Here is a 22,276-nt window from a genome sequence, read left to right on the forward strand (position 1 = left end):
GTCTCGTTAAGGATGCGAAGAAATAGAACTTTTAGGCTCATGAATATAACTCAAGCTTAATACGTTTAAAAAATACCTACCGATGAATAGCCACCTTAAATATATAAAAACAAGGTATGTCGTTTTATATCTTATTAGTTTTATTATACATGCTGCACCTACGACACTTTGCATTATTACAAACTGCCACGTCGCTGAAGAAATTATCATTTTCAATACAGGTCACGAGGGAATGTTTTGGAGTTCTGAGTCGGGAGTAGCATTATAAAGTAATAATTGATTTAAAAGAATATCTTCACTACCAGCCCGGAATTTTGAACCATAGAGCAACCTCAAAACCTAACCATCGGTCCTGGCCGGCAATAGCCAGTAAAACATGGCGGGATGCAATGGCGTGCATAGAGTGTATGAACAGGGTATGCAGATGATATAAAACAAAGAAAATCTCCAGTACGAGTTATAAATACTTAAGGATACGCTTTTCATAACTCTTACAATGGCTAACCTTAAGTTTTTTATAACTCGTACTGGAGATTATCTTTATTTATTATCATCGGCGTACCCTGTGCATACTCTCTATGCACGCCACTGGCGGGATGGGGGGTTATTTTCTTAGATCCAAAGAATCCGAAGAAAAAGAGAATGAATTTAGAGGAGACCAAGTTACACTCGTTAATGAGATCTACTCTCTCATTAACGAGTTTAACATCCGTGTCGAACAGTGACAGATATAACATTCAAAGGCCGATTTTTTTCATTTTATATTTTACGTTTATACATTTTCTTATATGTTTACATTAGTAGTAAATTATTTATCATTGCGCACATACTGGAATGTAGAATCATTTAATTAATTTAAACTTTAAATAATAATTACCAATTCACCTAATTGTGATTATTGTGGTAGAATAGGTGATGAACATAATATAGCAACCAATAACTAAATTATTATGATCTGATCTAATTTAATTCAGAACTGAAAAAGACGAAATTTTACGACTTATGAATTTGACTATAGTTGTTCTCATAAAAGTAGTGTTCTCACACAAATAAAAAATACTAAAACTATGGGATAGTTTTAGTATTTTTTATTTGGTAATTCTTGTTATTATATTATAATGAAAGTTGAAGACTTAATCAATCCAAATTAATAAGATAATTATTATAAATAGATTAGCGGTTCCAGAAAAAGTCATCCTATCATTAAACCACCTACCGGGTCCAATTATGCTTCAAACTATCCAGGACTGAAATATACACACAAAATGTTATCCAAATCGATTCGGATAAAATTTAATAATGATTAAAATTTAATTTGATAATGAAGCTGGACGTAGGTACATATGAATAACAGTATCTAATGAAGATTAAAAAACTGAAATCGTTGTATTACCTTCGACGGTTGTAACTTCTGTTTGATGTACCGCCACGACAGTCTTCCCCGGCAGATAATGATCAAGGACAGCAGGAATACGGCGAGGGCGACAGAGCTTATTATCAAAGCGGTCTGGGCCTGTCGCTGCACACCTTTACAATAACATTTCAATAAATTAATATTTTCATTTTTTGTTCATACCATTTCAATCTATGTATATAAAAGAAAGTTGATGTATTTGTGTGTGTTGTTGTTGTTGAATGATGTTAGTTACACCATTTATAACTCAAGAACGGCTGGACCAATTATTAAAATATTAGATTTTTTGGATTCCTCTTAGACCGGAATAGGATAATAAGTATTAAAATATAACATTCATAAAAACCAAAAATCATCCGCGGTACGAAGTTCGCCGGGACAGCTAGATGCATATAAAAAACACAATGCGCCATCTTTGAACCGAACTGTACAGAGTTCTCTGGTCAGGACGAAAAATTAAATCTATACATACTTATATTATAAATGCGATAGTTTAGACGGATTATTGTTACTCAATCACGCAAGCGGTGCAATCTAGGAAGTGGTAATAAATAGCCCGCTGGGTGGGACTTCGATTTCACTTTTGGGGGGCCGAGTTCGAATCCCAGCACGCACCTCTAACTTAAGTTTAAGTTATGTGCGTTTTATGCAATTAAAATATCACTTGCTTCAACGGTGAAGGAAAACATCGTGAGGAATACTGCATGCGGAGTTCTCCATAATGTTCTCAACAGTGTGTTGAGTCCACCAATCCGCACTGACCCAGCGAGGTGGCCTTAACCCCTTCTCATTGTGGGAGGAGACGGGTGCCCAGTAATGGATTGATCTGATGATGATGAATCACGCAAGAGTGTCTAAACGAACTTAGATGCAATTTAGCACAGAAATAGAACACATTCTGGAATAGCACAGGCAATAGGCTATGCGAAATATTTTTATCCCGGATAAATTTATGGTACCCGTGGGATAGATATGTTTTTGTTTTTCACAAAGCAAGAAATCACCATTATCCGAGACATTTTTCGCGTCGCCATTCGCCGCATTAAAGCTTCTGTTGCAATATTTGTTTCTAGCAGATTCTAAATATCAGAAACAAATATTGAAATATGGAATTATACAAAGCATCAAAATTCTCCAAAGTTGTTTCTCGGTACAGGTTTCGCTCCGATATCGGACTATCTTATTTTATTCTGGGCGCTAATTAACGGAAGTCAAGTTATAGTATCACTTATAGATTTATAAATAATATTGCCAATCCATAATGAACGATGTTTATAAATAGCTGACGTGCCTGCCGCGTTGGTCTAGTGATTAACGTGTTCAAATTGTTATAAGTTAAGTCGTCGATCGGTTATAATTACTAAAATGTGATAATAGTCTTTAAAGCCCGTAAACCTGCATTGGAGCGAAGTGACGGGTTTTTGCTCTTAAAAGCATTTACCCTATTTGAGAAGAGGACTTCGCCCAGCACTGGTGACAATTATAGGTGATAGACTGAATATCGGATAACGACAAGCTGTCAGTGATTACTTCATGTCTTTAAGAGCGCTAAGAAAAACGCAAAATTTTGGTTTGTTTACAAAGGTTGGCTTTAAAAATATGTTATGCCTACGGCGTAAACAATTCCATAGTTTTGATACAAGAAAGCTTTTTGCTGTTAGCTGTAAATATTTTCCAACATAAAATCCATCTGCAAGGTATAACTTCATACGTTTATTTAAAGCAATATTCAGGAACAAAGAAAATAAAGACTTGAGGTAACATTCGCTTGTGTGGTGTCTTTAAGTGCAGTCGACGATAAAATATTTTATATCCCTGGGGCATTTAGTTTTCAATAGAACCCAGTTCTTTTTCGTTGCACAAATCTGATCCTTTGACAAGTTAGCGCTCGACTACAATCTCACCTGGTGGTAAGTTTGTATAGGAGTTGCTTAAACCCACCACGCTAATAATATTATTCGCGGCGTCACACCGGAGCGTTAAATCTCTTTTGCGGGTTTGTAAATAACATGACATAACATACATGTAATGTTAAGGATAACTTAAAAGATAAAAAAACATGGGTGTTAATTGCTCTTCATAGCTTAATATAAATTTACTGTGAGATGGTGATAACAAAAAAAATTACCCGGCTAAGTTTGTTGTGGGCTTTTCTTAGACCAGGGCGCATATGGAACCCTCGTAGCTTTAGGTTTAAAATGGCGAACGAAGCTACACCATTTACCATCCCCTTACAATTATGTAAACATATATGTATGAATGCTTCATAAGTGCCTGTGATAGGCCTGCATGAATAAAGAAATTTTGAATTTGAAATGAACTTCGTAGGACATGGACGGGAATAGAACCCGGTTCCAATACTTATAAGACCACACAGCATTCCTCCATAGGAGGAGGGGTAGTCAAAATCTAATGATAAATAAAATAGGTAAAAGGTTAAAATCACAGATAATCACCAAATGTAATAATATAAAGGTGGGCCACACAAATCGGGCTTTCGGTAGATCTTTGGAGATGTGGGATGGAACTCCAGCAAAAAGTAAATTCCTCTTAATTAGTGTAACCGATAAATAACGGAACAATAGCATATTGTAGTAATGTTGTAGGTATTTCTATTAATAATGTAGTCTTCGTTGAGCGAAAAATTTTAAATCCGCTCAGCCGAATAAAATAAATATAAAATTCACTAGCTTTTAATGGAAAGTTCACATGAATTCACTTTTATAAGCACTTTCCACATCACTTTTGTTTTTTCGTTTTTGTTTTCTCTATTCTATTTTAAATAGATTCTAGATTTAATAAAAACAATCATAGGAAATAGTTACGTATTTAAAAGTCATATTTTATTTTAAAAATATTATATGCATACAGTATCTAGTAGTAGGTTTCACGTCTATAAACAATATACCTACAAAACTAGTCATAACCTCTTATTAGTGTATATAAACAAAAATATTTAACGTACAACAACGACACATCGCCGTTATAATAAGTCTATTTAATCTCGATTGTGTTTTTAGTAATTTAATACTACTTAGTTCCTTTGACACTCGTGTTACAGCGCCAACTTTATAATCTTCTCAGATTAGTGTATTGTCATCGGTCCATGATATGTCTACAAAGTTTGAAATAAATCTGACCGTTCAAAGTGGGACAAAACTCGATCTGGGTCGAACTCAAAGGGGTCGGTTACATACATACAGGTGAAGCTAATATAAAGCGTGTAAAAACATCAAAATGGTGTCAATTACAAATACAGTAGTAATCATAAAGGTTTGTATACTTTGTGCATTTTTCACTCTTCAACTTTCGCATTTTGGTAGTAATAGGAAACTACACGCGAATAAAGCATAGGGCAGATTTCGTAAATATTTAATTTCGCTAGGCTTAAAAAACATATTTTACATTAAAGTACGCACATTTATTGTATATAATTATGATATGTATAAAGCATTGCACTGTATATAAAAATAAAGAAGCAATAACATTCCACATACCTATATTCCACTTGCCAAATGATTTTAACAAAAATAAATCTAAATAAAACAATGAGGGGAAGCTTTGACTAGTCCTTTGACATTTTATTGGACCGAGCTTATTGTTGTAAAGTCGTAATAACATAGAATATACTCGTACATTCACAAACTAAAAGCAGCCTGGACTGACCTAAAGAAAATTAGTTTGAAAGTCCGACCTTCTAATAAATAGAGAAACTAAAAATGTAAGTACTTGGTTTTAAATACATGCACTTACATTTAATTTGGAACCGACAACAATTTTTTTGTTGAATACAGTATCATTTTGCTCATTTTCATTACGGCGTACTTGTTAGTTTGTGTTGGGATTAATATCTCTATATAATAGGTTCCTATTTAAGTAGTTGAATACTTTTTACATATAAAGCAGAGCTTATACTAAATGTACCTTTTAATGTTGTTTGTGTTATTTTTACTCGACTATGGGAGGGCCGTGTGTTTAAGAATCTATGTAATTACACATGTTTTACTTTTTTGAAAGCCATCATAAGCTGATTTTGATAATTTGGGAGACGTTGGCTTCCTCTTAAATTATAAATATTGGACAGAATTTAAGTAATTTTTGGTCCCTATAAATCTCAAAATATAAAATACTTTTAGATATGACGGAGATACGAAAACTACAGTAGCAGGTTATTAAGTTCTTTTGGAATTTGGGTGCCAAGAGAAATTCGCAAAGCCCAAAAAATCATCGCAACAAAAGAAAGCAAAGCACGAAAAAAAATTCTAATGCAAAACCTTTTATTAATAGGATTAAACATCAATCTAATAAAAACAATGAAACATCAATCTGGTGCTTTTATAAGCGAAACGACCCGCGCTTGTCTCAATATGAGGAACTAAATTATGAGTGAGAGCAGAAATTTTTAGTAATATCTGAGACAGAGGCCTCGTCTTCACCACATTCTACGCACGCATTCGTAGCGTGTTTGTAAATTTGGTAAACACAAGAAAAGCACGGTCCGCTGCGTCAAATAAGAGAACTATAATATTACTAGCGGACCCCAGCGCCATCTGTCGGACTGTTTTGTGAATGTAAACCATTCACGGTGCCACCCAAATGCATACCAAAAAATTCATTCAAATCGGTCCAGCCGTTTAGGAGGAGTTCAGTGACATACACACGCACACAAGAAATATGTATATAAAGATTTTGTATTAGTATCTACATGGTTGTGGATTACATACACATTACAACAAAATACGATCAAAGCATAAATAGGAGCAACCAAACGCTCCTATCTTTTAAATATCAAAAAAATCAAAGTTTAGCAGCCTCTCACAACAAAAGTTTTTTCAGACGATATCGACTCAGCACCGACTCGGCTTAAATGAAGCATTGAAATGTGCTTTATGTTTTTATAACACAAAGCAAACTTTTAATATATTTATATACCAGTTGTATACAACGAGTGTAAAACGAGTGGACCACTCATTGCCCACGCGTCATCGTGCCAGCTCACATTTTAATGCTTTAATTTGAGTCAAGTTGGCATCGAAATGGTGTGCAGGGCAAATATTATGTCTTTGAAAGTCATACTTTGTCTAACTTTTATTTCTCGGCTTATTTTTGGTTCCTTTGTTTGCCATGTTTAATTTATGATATAATTAACAAAATGCAATGACTACAAATCTTAATATATATAAATCTCCTGTCACGATGTTTGTCCGCGATGGACTCCTAAACTACTTAACCGATTTTGAATTCAATGGGCACACCGTGAGCAGTCTGGTCCAACTTAAGAGATAGGATAGCTTAGATCTTTAATTATAGTCGCAATTTTATTTTATTGCAAATTATTTGTCTATAATTAATTGACAGTCACATACTACTATAATCATTTAAGGCTTAGCGATACTGAATACTTTAAAAACAAAATCAAACACAGACGAAGTCGCGGGCAACAGCTAGTGATATATAAATATTTACTATGCAGTCATTCAACATAAACTGCAAAAATCAAAACACTTATGCAATCAACTTGAATGCGATAAAAAACCAATGCATAAATTATTGAATACTTACTGGATATGTCTGAAGGGGGCGCAACGTCTTCTGATCTGCGCTGATATCTCAAGTCAAGCAAGTATCCTGAAAAGACCAGAAAATAAAATTAAAAATATAGAGTACCTATGAGTATTATAAGCGGTGATAATTTCGGGGCTCAGACAACATGTCCCTTTCGTGGTAACGGAGTATTCCCGGGACCTCAAAGTTATGAAATTTACGTGATTTTTTAAGCTATTGAATATCACTTGCTTCGACGGTTAAAGGAAACATCGTGTGGAAAACTACATGCCTGAGAATTCTCCATAAATTGCTCTCAAAGGCATGTGAAGACCACCAATCTACACTTGACCAGCGTGCTGGGCTACGGCTGTAATCTTCCTAATTTTAAGAGGAAACCCATGCACTGTAGTAGGCCAGTAATAGTTTGCTATTGATGAAAATAATCTGGGAATGTCGGGAAACTAAACTGGAAATAGCAGTAACAAGACATAGCACGACGGTAAGATATCTCGAGTGTAGTGAAACTTGAAGTGTATGAACCATATTGACTCAGTATTATTATTACTATGTACTGACTTGCGTTAACAATGTAGGGAATGCAGAGAAGCGAGCGGCAGGCACGGTGAGTGCAATCTCAGTTAGTTTAGGAAAGTTCGCAAGGGTAAAGTCCTTCATGTAAAGTATAAGGTATCTGCTTGAAACATTAGCTTTACTGTAGAACTAGGTTAGCCGTTGATTAACGCCCGTATTCTATATTCAGTATGTCTGCAATCTGTTGATAGGTTGTTTAGCAAAGTTGTTATTTACATACATTTCAAATAGTACGGTTATTCGGTAGTTAAAAATTGTACGGGTATTTTTGGCAATAAAAACTTTGCTGATCTATGGATTACGGATAGATTGAATATAATAAATCGAGATCAGTATTTTACCATCTGGGTTAGCGTTATTATAATAAAATAATAAAATATATAATAAAACTGTAACTGGAAGATTTCTGTACATTTAATATATTTTGAAAATGTTGACCGGAGGATGCTTTATAATCGATACTGAGTCCAAAACAGACTTTTATTTAATTTTTGTCTGTCTGTCTGTTTGTCTGTCTGTCCGGGCATCACGTGAAACTACTGAACGGATTTAAGTACAATTTGGTATAGTGGTAGCTAATATTCCGGGTTAACATATAGGATACTTTTTATCCCTCTAAACAGTAACTTTCCTCCGGGAAACGGGATGATAATTTTTATCAATTTTACTTCATAGCTCCGTTAAATTCGAACCGACCTCAATAATTCTTTTTTTATTTGAAAGTGTCTATTATCAAGCATTTGTTGTCTAATTTTAATGAAGATCTAATAAATATTGTCGAAGATAAAGTACATAACTCTTCACAAATAACAGTAAGTCGCAAGGCATATGGGAAAACTTTCGCATTTATATTATTAGTAGGACGGTATGCATACCGTCCTACTAATAATATAAATGCGAAAGTTTGTGATGATGCATGTATGTAGTCGCGAGGGTCCGCTAGTCAATAAGGTATAAACGTTAATAAATAAATAAATTATTGTTGTCTTTACTTAATTTCAATTTTATGGCACACCTTCCTGGCACAGTGGTGAGCGCTGTTTGTGCTTAAGGTGCTTAAGGTTAAATTCCCGGAAATGGCAGTTTGGGGGGCATAATTTCTCAATTTTATCTGGTCTACTCTGGTAGAGGACGTGGCTAGTTACCAGCCTACCGACAAATACGTGCCGCTAAGCTTATAAGCGTTCCGGCACGATTTCGCATAGAAACCGATTAGAGGTATCTGTTTAGTATAACTGCTATCTTACCAGGTTCGCACGCTAACATCTTAATTATCATCTTACCATCAGGTAAGATGAATGAAGGTCATGGGCTCACTTGTAATGGAATTCAAAAAATATATAGATTTGTAATGAGTTATTTCTTTCTTTGCCGATTGAAGGAAAACGACTGGTAGCTTAAATATACCTCTTAAAGCTCCGCATACGACATGATCATTGCAGGGTTTACCTTACCGGTTCAACTGTAAGTTGAATAATCACAACTTTCATACAATAATGTTGTGTATTGCTCCCAGATCTAACCGCATCTAGAGTATATCTATATAATATGACTTTATAGTTATTACTAGTTTAGATTGGATCATACCCAGCATCAATTAAAACTTACCACGCCACTATAAATGACCGGGATTAGTCTTAGACTAGACGTATCTATCTGTCAATACCTAATTATACAAGAGCACGGTGCGCCAATAGTTACGGAGATGCAACTAATTCTAAAACGTGATTGCAGTTACGTAACGGTCGCTAAGGAAAGTTTTGCATTGACGATGCAAATAGTTCAGCAATTTATATAAAGAAGAAAGCTGTAGATATGTCAAGCTACAAATAGGCCAAGTCCACAATTAAAAATTTCTACATTGACACTGACCAGAAATGTCTATTAAACTATTGGGTTGCGGCAACGCACGGGAAAAGATAAGATGCATTTTTTTTAACTTCACTACAGTTTATGCCTCAACAGCAATCTCACCTAATGTTTAGTTATGATAGACCAGGGAAAACGATTATCTGACTTCTTAAAATTTTTTTTTTTTTCTGCCCTAACGCAATTGTATTGAGTTAACTAGATGGAAAACCTAATATTAGGTTTAATTTGAGAGACTTATAAACATACTGTACATGGTTATAATTTAGAGAATGTCTCTCGATATCCATGGAATCCCATCATCCCCTCAGACCCCGACATAGTGACTATAGGACAGTGTCACATGAATAAATACATAGTCAATAGTACCTTTTTTTTTTCGTTTTTTTAAAAGAGCACTAGCTCCGTCCGCGGTATCTTAGCCAGGGTGAATAAGTCTGTTCACATAATTGCAATTAAAATAAAGAACTTGTAGTACACTCTAACTTGAGCATTTCATGTTTTTGCCGGACAAAAAGTAGCTTATGTTTTTCCAAATATTGGATACGATCTACTTAAGTTTTAGATGAAACGTGTAATACGTTTCATCTAAAACTTAAGTCGATCGTTTGCTTAATTAGGGCGAGAACAAACAAACTATAATATCAGTGATAACAATTATAACTTAAAAAGTCTTGTTTCGTGTGTAGTATCAATTATTGACGTTAACTAAGTGAAAATATAAAAAGGGGATTTGCAGTATGTGAGTGATTAAACTAGCTGCTATTTTGATAGAAAAACTTAACACATATTTTAATAATAAACTGTTACATACCATTTTTGGCATATTCACTTCCCATTGCAGGACACAGGCCTTTTATCTCACAGGGGAGAGAAGGCCTGGACCCGGATATAAACTTGACCGGCAGCTTTACATGCCCTCCGAGGTAAATGGGTGAACACCGTAAATTCTCTAAGACCAGGCTGTTGCTGAGATTTTTACAGAAAACCCAATAAAACCCGGGTCTTCGTAATCTAGTTGAACATTCTAAAGACCAACAACCAACGGAGCACTCTCACTCGCACTCATGAAATTATTAATGTAAGCACACACACAAAAATTTCATTAAATAGTCAATAAAATAAACTAATTTATTAAGTCACGTTGCATCCCGATCGCATGACGAGCGCGAAGATCGACTGAACGTTAATTTCTAACTGGGCAATCATTTACACACAAAATCTTTGTGGTTTTTTATTATTCCCCCTCAGTCCCATGTTTATTTTTCTTTCTCGAGTTGAACTTATACTTAGAAAAGGAAATGCCGAACCGCGGCGTCAAGACTGCGTCCTTATCGGCGTTAACGCGTACGTTTTGGGAATAGTCTTTTAGCAGTCGCATAAATAACGCGATCTATAAAGACGAGACGCCGGTGTGGCCTTTCCTTTACAGTATGATTCTTAGATAGTATTGCACTTTGAAATACGGCAAAGTAAACATTATTAAACTTCCGACGTTTATTTATTTTACACAGAAAACATGAAACCACTTACGACATGCTAAGTGCATGTAAAAGTAAGTGCACAATTAATTGAGACGTTAGCAAAGAAATATGGAATTCTTAAACATTTTTACCTTGCAGAGATGATGGCGCTCATCTCAAATATTTATTTTCATAAATTTATATTAAGTCGTTGAGTACACTAGCTGGATTCGCATTAGACTGGCTTCAATCGTCTTATGAAGCAGTACGATACTACGCGACCGTGTAATTAGATTTTGGTTTAATTTTTATAGAAGCCTTTGAAGACACTCTTATGTTTATGAAATAATATGTTTAACTTTGGTTGAAGTAGACTGGTCTTAATATAGTGACGCTGTCTGATCAGGTCTCACCACATATTTTACTATTATTCAATCGAATCGATAGGCTAACAGTCCACTGCCGGCCTAAATGCCTCTGCCATCGGTAGGGCATATGCCGTAAAAACGTAATTAGATTCATTCGTTTGTTGACAGCGGGTCGACCCACTTGTGAATCACGAAATAGACTTGAAAAATAGTTAAATATTAAATACACAAAAAATCTGTTTTACAATATTGTTTTATAAATAAAAAGCCTATCAATGGTTTTAACAAAAAAAAAACGCCATAACGCTCAGCTTTGGCAAAAGCGTCACTGAAAAATCGTACCACCTTCGTGATTTTACTTTGTTATTTTATCCTTTGTATTTTCAGTGAGCTGGTTGTGCAAGGCGTCCAACGAACGCGTCAAACGCTTTCGGTAGGCGGTCGGTGGTGTTTCGAAATCCACTTTCAGAAACGTGACATAGAAGCGAGACGTAGCTTCGATTCGCGGGAACTTCACTGGGGTAACTTTTAAAAAAGTATGATTTGCAACGTGATAAGTTTATAACTGGTTTTAAGATATCCCTTACCCGGGAGTATTGCAACAGACTGTTATTATCGATTATAGGCAATAAAAACATCGTGTATCTGATATAGGTGTAAATATGGGAACGACGTGATGGCCTAAAATACTCGGGGTGAATACCTAAAATTTCCTAACTCCAAGCTGTTAATTTTAGACAAAACCCCAAAAACCTAGAAATTCATGAATGATTCCGGGAATGAAACTTGAGCTTGTTATCCGTAGTTAAACGTGCGATCCACTTTGCCAACGTGAAAGTAGGTACTTACTAAATTCTAGGAATTTCCTAACTTTGAGATTTCTGTCATTACTAGCTTGGGCTAGTTTAAATTAAAATTATTGGTTATTATTAATTATTTTAAATTATTGGCAGAAAATCCTAAAAACCTAATAATTCATGGCTAGATCTGGGGATCGGAATTTGAGCTCGTGATCCGTAGTTGAACGTGCGATCCACTTTGCTAACGAGTAGGTGCTTTCTACACCAACGACGCAGTGCTAATTTAATCAACCTAATCATTGTATTCTAAATACGTAAGTACACATAGTAGACTTCAGTATCCACCTTCCCCGAAACTACCTACTGTTATTCGCATAAACAGAGATAAAAGACAAAGAAAGGAAATAACAACGCAAAAAAAGGAAAAAAAAATATTTTTGCTTTTTATAGAAATACTAAAGTATTAAAAAAAATATTTAAAGAATATCTAAACTTCCTACTAGAATTCCTAAACCATTACATTTTTGGTAAGTGAATAGGAATCGACATTCGAAGAGTCTTAACTGAATATCTTCACCATATAGGACCAACTAATCTTCAACCTTATTGAAGATTAGTTTTGTTGACCTTCCTCGTGCAGTGGTGAGCGCTCTTGAGTCTTATAAGTGAGAGATTCTAGGTTGTAACCCTAGCAGTATATAATTATTATCAACTCATAATTTCTATTCTAGTCTATTGAAAATTCTCGACTGTAGCTAGTTACCACCCGACATTTTCGTGCCACCTAATGGTTAACGTTCCAGCACAATACCGCGTAGAAATTGATTCGAGTTACGGATTTAATATAACCATAAAAGACCAAACAGGTTAGCCACTACCATCATTGTCTGCTTTGTCACTTACTACCTGGTGAAGTTGGAGAGCTTTTAGTGAAAAAAGAAAATAAGAAAAGACACCAAGAAATGACATGACAATGGGATCAAATGGGTGGTACATTTGATCCCATTGTCACCTAACAAAATAAAATTAAAGAAATTAATTTACGCACTATCTCAAAGACGTTAAATTATGTATTCAAATATTTATCGGGATAAAGAATAATTAATATCCGAAAGCAATATCTAAGACAGAAAATAAGTTTCAACATTATTTGAATTTTTCTCGTAAAAAAGATTGCATTTTTTGTCCAACTGCAGTCTCTATTTAATAAGCCTGTACCTAAAATTGCATTTTTCTTTACTTGAGTTTCTATTTAAATTTAAAAACTAATTTTCAAGGAATCCTGTTGAGAAAAAAGTTCTCTTTGACTATACAATTTACAAAAATTCTTTCGTTGTACTACGTAATAGAACCATCGTTCTGTATTTTGCTATTTGGACCTTTAAATAGTATAGTGTATTTTAATTTTCAACGAATCCTGTTGATAAAAAACGCTATTTCACTATACAATTTACAAAATTCTTCCTTTGTACGGCGTAATAGACGGCCATTCGACTGCATCAATGCACTTAGCTTTTCGAAAATAATATGATTCTATGCGGAAAGGGTGGAGGAGACGGGAATATCTCAGCTTTTATTTTAACGTCCTATTTATTAGACTTTGAAATAGCACAGTTACCGATAGTTACTCATATTTCAAACATATCACGTATATGATTTAAGTGTAAAAATCTCAATTCATAAATAAATAAACTAAAATATTTATATTCTGAGAAATTTGCACTTATTTATTTCTTCTAATTTTTAGGTAAATCGATCACAGATACTAAAGGTGAATAAAAATTAGAAAAGGTACTATAGGTTTTTGCCACTCTTCGAGAATCGTTAAGTCGTTTATAAGTGGATATAATATATAGTTATGGTTTCTAAGGATTGCAAGAACGAATGAAATCCAGATATTATCACATATTAATGATAATACACGGGTCATCCGAGATATGGGTGGGTGACGGAAATAAATAAAATCTAGGTTCGTACCTACTTAAAATTGCTTGACAGAAAAAAAACCAATAACTAACAACTTTTGACCCCACCCCGAAGCCGTATCTATGTACCTAACTACCCAGGGCCTTATTATCCGTAAAGGCACAGCTTTGTAAGCAAAATTAATTTAGAAATGGTATTGATTTTATCACAAAGTAAACATTTACTAATATTCAAATGATATTCGACGTGATATGTAAACGTTCACAAGTAATAGTGTTATTCTGCGTTAATTTCCGCTTGCGTATATTGGAACTGCTTTTTGTGTTCAAGATCTAAATCCTGATCTCTATATATCCAGAGAGAGTCCTAATCTCTCTAAGCCAACATAGAGATTTCCTTTGCTCAACAGACATTAGCTCTAAATCCAAGCCAAGACATGGGATGAATTTACAAACAAACTTTCATGTCAAAAAAAGAGGTATTTCTCTTTCTCTGATGCTTTAAGTAATGATTATTATTTTTTTTTTCAAATAAATAATAATCATTACTTCCGAAGTACGAAACCATCAGTGCGCGAGTATTTCTCTCACTTAGTCGATTTTTATGCGAGGGAAAAGTTTTCAATAAATGCAGAATTTTCAAACGACATTTTAATTGAACTAGTCTCTTTCACAGTTAGTATCTGAGCATGAAGAGCAGCGATGCGTGTACACGTGGCAGTACCTGTACCAGTCAACAGACCATGACTTCACAGCCATTGTTGCACCCCTAGCAACCTGTCGACTGCGTTCCAGTTGACTTGTATTCTTGGCGTCGCGTCCGTGCATGAATCCTTATCCTAACTAATTTAATGCGAAAATGTATTTGTTAGTTTATTTTTAGTTTGTAAATGTTTTAGTTTGCCAATCGAACTGAGCAGTAGTTTCTGGCGTGTTTTTTTGCATAAACACAGTTTATTGGTCGCTGAAATTAATATAATCATTCTAACGCAAAAACGTTTGATTAAATAATAAAGTTAGCAGGGCCTTATCGACAGTGTAGATTAGAAATAAGATAGCATTATTCCATTTAATCATTGATCTGGAGATTTTGGATTAGATTGATGGTTAATTTTGGAAGGTAGGTTCTTTACGGTTAACATGGTAGAGATCCAAATTCTAAGTTTTGTTATTACGAGTACACCTATTTTCCGCGTGAACCGATTTTGAGTAAATTTGGAATATCTTAATATATATAAATCTCCTGTCACGATGTTTGTCCGCGATGGACTCCTAAACTACTTAACCGATTTTAAATTAAATTGGCACACCGTGAGCAGTCCGGTCCAACTTAAGAGATAGGATAGCATAGATCTTTAATAATAGTCGCAATTTTATTTTATTGCAAATTATTTGTCTATAATTAATTTACAGTCACATGTTTTATATATATGTACTACTATACTCATTTAAGGCTTAGCGATACTGAATACTTTAAAAACAAAATCAGACGAAGTCGCGGGTAAGAGCTAGTTTAATATAAATATTTAATGGATACTTATTATCAATAGGACTGTGGACTACGGCCTAAACCCTTATTATTGTGGGAGGGATCCGTGCCCGATGATGATCATCACCTATTAAGAAAAGTCTAATAATGTAATAAAACTGAAGCTATTTTGCTAACTGAAGCTGGTTTGTCTCTCTTATTAAAAATTATAAAGTTTTTGTGTGAAAAATCACACAAAAACTTTATAATTTTTAATACGAGTGGGCAAATTCCGGGCAGAATACTCTTATATTATGTTATTACCGGCGATTGAACACGTTTTCGCAAAATGTTACCGAACTTAGTTATCGTAGTAATATCCCTGTATCATTCATTACTAACGTCTAAATCATATAATTGATACAACCACATCACGGCGGGCAGGTGGTTTCTTTTCCGATCATTTTTTCAGGCCGCTGATGATTTCGAAATTTCAGATAATGCGAATTTCTATCATTAGAGTAATTAAATATAAACCTTAAAGGTGGATAATTTTATCGTCAAATAATGAGTCAATCATTTGATCTCGTGGTATGATGTCTGTCATGAGTCTAATGTATCCCTAATATATCCCATCATTCGTATAAAACACTTTGCTTTGTCGCCATTACACTCTAGAACAGATACAGCTAGTACCTATCTAATTAGATATACAGTTGTAGGTTTAACGTTCAAAAGTCTAGTTACGTGGCCACTTTTCACCTAGCTCGGCTATCATCCGTGGCCCACACATCCCGAGGTAGGAGTCTATTTCAGAGGTGAGATTCAGAGTAGCTACTTATAATCTTTCCTGTACATGTGTCGGACACATATAATCTCATCATAGCTATACGTGAATTAGTAGTTAGTAATTATCGAGATAATTAAGATAAATGTTTAGCCAGCTGCGTTATTAGTTTGTTTGTAATGTCAGTCCGATCGTGGACAATCTGGCTTGCAATAATTGTCCCTTTGTCGTGGGCTCATTGTTGGCACAGTAATTAAAATAGCGTCATCATGATTCCATTGTAAACGAGAATAACTTTTATATTTTTGTACAAAAGTTGATAAGCTACTATATTTTTATTGTTCATTTAACCAAACGCCAATTTTATATATATATACTTAGCTTACCTGAACTAATTTACCAATAATATAAAAGACTAGCTGATAACCTTGTCTTCGCGCGGACTTAGGTTTTTTATTCCCGCGGGAACTCTCTTATTTCCCGGGATAAAAAGTAGCCTATGTGCTCTTCCAGACTAAAATCTATCTCTGGAACAAATTTCAGAAAAATCGGTTCTATCGTCAATACGTCATATCACGGCGCACGTTGAGTACGAAACATACAAAATTTCGCCTTTACATTATTGTAGCTTCTGCTCGCGACTTCGTCTGCGTGGACTTCAGAATTGGGTCCAAAAAGAAATGAAAAATGGGAAAGTTATAAAAAATCCCGCAAAAACATATTTTTCCTACGGGAAAACACGTTTAGAGCGTGATAACTAAATTACACGCGGTTGTGGGCGGAAAGCTAGATTGTTATAAAAGGAGCAATTACATTATTAACAAATTATTGGTGTGCAGCAATTATTTATGCTTTTCCAACTAGAAAGACTTGAGAGATCGGGGTTAAAAGTAGTACCTAGTAGTAGCTTCTGCCCGCGACATTGTCCGTGTGGACTTCAGAATTGGGTCTAAGCTTCGCTCGTTAACAATTTTTAATGTGACCACATAAACTATTTGAGAGATGGTATAGAAAGTCCTCTAACATGGTGATATGCAAACCAAATTTCCAAGCTGTCTGCCCGTGGCTTAGCTTGTAAACAATTTTCTCTCGGGAACCACTTAAGAAAACAGGATAGAAGGTAGCTTATGTCCTTTTCTATGTCAAAGGCTACATGCATGCCAAATTTTATCCAAATCCGTTTAGCCATTTTTGCGGGATTAAAAGTAACAAAAATCCGCACCTTCACATTTATAATATTAGTAGGATAGTACTAGTCGGATAGTAGTATTATTTCATAGGTGTTGGGGATCTCATTGAAAAGAAGTCTGATCTCACAATACCTAATATCCCCTCCTAAAATCACGGAATATCTTGTTTGTAAAAATATTTATCATTACCTTATATATGAACCTATTGCCGGCAGTGGAGTATGCACTAAGCGGGCAAATGATATAAACTATAAAAAATCTCTAGGGCGGGTTAATAAAAACATAAGGATAGCCATTGTAAAGCCCTAAAGTTTTATTAACTTGTACTGGAGATTTTCTACATTTTACATCGTCTGCTTACCCTGTGCATACCCTGTATGCACGCCACTGATTGCCGGCACACTATACAGAACGAGCATCTTAACGAGATTGGTTAAGGCATACTTCACTACGCTGGCAGGACATTATGAAGAACTCTAATGCAGATTAACTCACGACGTTTCCTGTCATCGTTAAAGCAAACGATATTTAATTGCTGATAATGTACAAATATTCGAATGTTCAAAACTTCGTGGGTGCCCCGATCGAGTTCGCGCCCCCCTCCCCAAGCTTTTTTCTGCGTTAACAGCTAAATCTGAGTTATGATCTAAGTTATAGACTACGCTACGCACCATTGCTTATACGTATAGAACTGCGGGGCGTGACTAGCTCGTAATATTATAAAGCCAAAAAATCTGATTTGTCTGCTTGTTGATTGGTATGTCTGATTGCGCTAATCTAAATAAATACGAGTTCTAATGAGAAAAATATTTTTGTCCTAGATAGTTCATACATAAAGCAAGTTAAAATTTACATCGCTCAAATAGTTTTCATTAACGCAGGTAAAGTCATCGACCTTATGCAGTCACTTATACAAAGATAACGCATTCGTATATACTTATTCGTTTCCGAACACGAAGAATTTGTACGACTTTTTGATACTTTCAGGCCTACTACAGGCCTCTGCATCTGCAAAAGGATTTATACTTTCTTCTTTTTTCTTCTTTTATTCGGAAACCAGAAAAGTTAAATTAATAAAAAAACAAGGTAGAGCCCCTTAACTAGACGTAAGTAGTTTCTTTTGCAAATGCAGGTAAAGACTAACCTCAATTTTAGGTAAATTCAAAAAGTCGTATTTTCATTAGCATGGTATATACTATGTAACTACGCATGTTTAGGCGTAGTTGTCCTGAAAAATCGAGACCGAAAACTTTGTCAAAGTCAAAGTCAAAGTCAAAAATATCTTTATTCAAGTAGGCCCACAGGTGGCACTTTTGATGCGTACATAAGAACCACACGGTAGTGAGATGATGGCGATAACCACATTCGTAAACTTAAAACTAAAGCTACGAGGGTTCCAAACGCGTCCTGGTCTAAGAAGAAGCCCACAACAAACTTAGTCGGGTGTTTTTTTTTTTGTTATCACCATCTCACAATGTCATTTTAAATTATTAGAAGAGCAACCTGGTTAGAGCAATAATTTACACCCAAGCTTTTTTATCGTTTACGTAGTCCTTTATACTATAATAAGACTTTTCTATAAGCTTACGTTTAATACAAACTGAACTTTTTAAGAGACATCTCCAAGATGACAATTGGTAGTTTATTGTAGAATTGTATGCAATTTCCTTTAAACGAATTATGAATTTTTTGTAACCTAGTATATTGCACTGTAAGTTTATTCTTACTTCTAATGTTTAAATTATTGCAGTCACATTTTTTCTTAAATTAAGAAATGTTTTTATGAACGTACATTAAATTTTCAAATATGTACTGACTATACACTGTCATTGTCTATTATATCAGATATACCTACATCATTGAATATGCATAAATAATTATGCAAAAACCAAATTTAATATGCAGCAACATTTTCAGGCAGTTTCGTAACGAGCATAGGTATTATTTTAGGTTTGTGAATGCGAAATGTAAATAATGAATTATTTATTGCTATTGTAGACCACCCCCCCGTGGCGCGGGAGTTGCGGTGTGCATTGTGGCCTATAATTTGAGGTTCCAGGTTAGATACCCGACTTTGGTCCATTTGGGAATTTATTGTAACTCACTACCTGACGTAGCATTACTTTAAACTGCATCCATGGCTCTTACTACAAACTCAGTACGTACTATTTAGGAAAATAACTTTATTCATACATTTATTTAGAATCAGCAGTAACTCGCAAGTATTCTAAAAAAAGTAATTATGTCGCCTAAGAGGGTTAAGGGGAGGTTAACCAGTTACGCGGATGGCACCCATATATTGGCGGACGGGCGAGTGGCGCAGCTGGCAGCGACCCTGCTTTCTGAGTCCAAGGCCGTGGATTCGATTCCCACAACTGGGAAATGTTTGTGTGATGAACATGAGTGTTTTTCAGTGTCTGGGTATTATAAGTATTTATGTATATTTTCGTAAAATTATTCATCAGTCATCTTACTCGCAGTACGCATAACACAAGCTACGCATACTTTGGGGCTAGATGGCGATGTTTGTACTGTCGTAGTATATTTATATTTATTTATTATTTTATTTATTTATATTATTCGCATTGTACTGCAACGCAAAATCGCTTTCCGACACGTCTTTGAGGTAGGTTGGTAACTAGCCACGACAGAAGCCTCCTTCTAGGTCTAGACTAGATTAAATTCAGAAGTTATTAATTTTATCCAAGATCCAAGATGTCGGTGGCCACTTTGTTTCCGCTTAAGACAGCGTGCAAAATATCTTCACTTAATTAATTAATATCATTAAAACGAATGATGGGCTCCATATAATACCGTTGTCGATATTTATTACAATTTGCATTCCAACCGTTTTCCCATTTTCTTTTCACCTGACTTTGGTAGTCAGGTGCACCTGATTTCTGCTGTCTTTTCTAGTGCATTAATATATACGCTTAAATGCTCTTGGTAGAGATGTTTGACCTGAAACCTGCATTCTTTAACCGGCGTGCGAGTGAAACAGAATGATTTGGTGCAGACGAGAGGTACTATATAGGCGATATGCGGTCACGAAACTGGTTTTGTTTGGCACCGCAGCTGAATTATAAGTGACTCTATTGGGAAAACAATTAGGTTTTATTTTGTGTTTTGTCTTTAAGGAGGGCCCCTTTGTTATTGTATGTAGGATTAGCATTTTTAGTCATATCGTTACGTCCATGTCCTAGCTAGAGAATTTTTGTATTACAATAGCACGTTATTGTGGCAAATTTTGAACAACAAACGGTAAAATGGAGTTTACACTTGCTCGTAGATGGCATGAGTTGGAACTGAAATCTGGATGCTGAAAGTTTACCTAGATTTACGGAAGCATAACTTATGAAGAAAGAAAGAAGAAGAAAATTTCATTATACGTGGGGGTTATTAAACAATATTTTTGACGACCATTGGTAGAGCAACTGCTAAATTCCTGAGCCTTCTGTAGAATCTACTTTTTGAACTGCTGGTAGTTGCTGTAGACAGACTGATGTGACGTATTAAAAGAGCTTATAAAGTTATTACTTGGAATACCTCTCATGACATTTGTATTTTACCTACTAATAACAACTTTGCCTATTTGTATAATAATTTAGTATAACTTACTGTTAGCATAACTAGTAGTACTAAAAGTTAAGCTATTTCCCAATTATAGCCAACGTTGATAAAAATGGGTGTGGATAGTTCCAAAGCACATTGAATGTGCGTAGCGGATCAAAGCTCTATCCCTCTCTCCTATGAAAGAAGAAGCCAGTGCCAGTAAGATTTTTTAGGTCAGATCTTCCGCTTTGTTTTTTTTTTTTTTTTTTAAGAGTCCTCTATAATCGTTACTTAAGCGTACCTCTTTTTCTGTTTGTCTGTATGCCTGTATCGTGGCCGCCATACATTTATTTTTTAAAGCGAGTTCATACATTTTCTCAGAGATTTCCAGCAGGCAGCTAGCTGCCTTTAATAAGTTTTGGGCATGAAGCAAATGACAAATTTTAATAATTCAATTTCTATCAACGTTATCTATACCTAACTGTGAAATAACGTAACTTCAAAGATCGAAGAAGGTATAATAAGCAAAAATACTTAGGTATTGTTCAATTTGCTATTTTGTTCCGCTTCCGATACTCGAGATACAGATATCACGCGACCGGAAATCGAGGCCAGCACTAAATAAATCAACCAATATTTTCTTAGTGAAGTATCTATCTAACTCGTGAACTTCAGTTTTACGTATTCCTTCCATAACCGATCAACCAATGAACGTCTATTGGCAATGCACACGCCAGTTTTGTGCCGCTTGTGTCTTTATACGCCTCACTGGATGGTGTCTGCACCTACACCTTATGGAACGTAGAATGTCTGGTCTACGTCAACCTAATGGTTGGTTTTTTTTTATTTATTTATTTTAAGTGCATTATATAAATAAGTTATACATTGAACCCACTTACAGCCACGGTTATACAAATTAATTTATATACACGTAAAATTTTGACTTAAAAAGAATAATTGGCCACATGTTTGGGTGAATATTTGACTCCTAACTAGATATATGTGTAGATAGGATAGGATACTTATTATGTGTAGAGATAGATAATTAGGTCTCGATACCGCATCGGCAAAGGTTATCATAATAATAAGATTATCTTGGGTTATTTTTTAGGGTTAAGTATCCAACCCTAAGCTGTGAAGGTTTTTGTGTTGTAAAAATATGTTGATGGGTTAGTCAGCGTTTAAATAAACGTTACACGCATAAGGCTTATTTGTGCACGTAAACTTCAAAGTAAAGGAAGGAAGATAGTAACATACTTTACAACTTTTCCCTTTGAATTATTATGATTACCCCTTACGGTT

The 22,276-nt window shown here is 35.0% G+C and overlaps 1 protein-coding gene across 1 annotated transcript in view; it reads right to left on the bottom strand.

Moving 5' to 3' along the window:
- Window positions 1–22,276, bottom strand: part of LOC120636017 (protein grindelwald) — a 41,932-nt gene that overhangs the window by 2,885 nt on the left and 16,771 nt on the right. Inside the window, exons 3-4 of the mRNA XM_039907243.1 lie at window positions 6,977–7,042; window positions 1,394–1,527 (exon numbers count right to left, since the gene is read on the bottom strand). Of these exons, the coding sequence (XP_039763177.1) occupies window positions 1,394–1,527; window positions 6,977–7,042 (200 nt within the window). The remainder of the gene's footprint in view (window positions 1–1,393; window positions 1,528–6,976; window positions 7,043–22,276) is intronic.

Source organism: Pararge aegeria, chromosome Z (genome assembly GCF_905163445.1).
Source record: "Pararge aegeria chromosome Z, ilParAegt1.1, whole genome shotgun sequence".
NCBI classification, from domain to species: Eukaryota; Metazoa; Arthropoda; class Insecta; order Lepidoptera; family Nymphalidae; genus Pararge; species Pararge aegeria.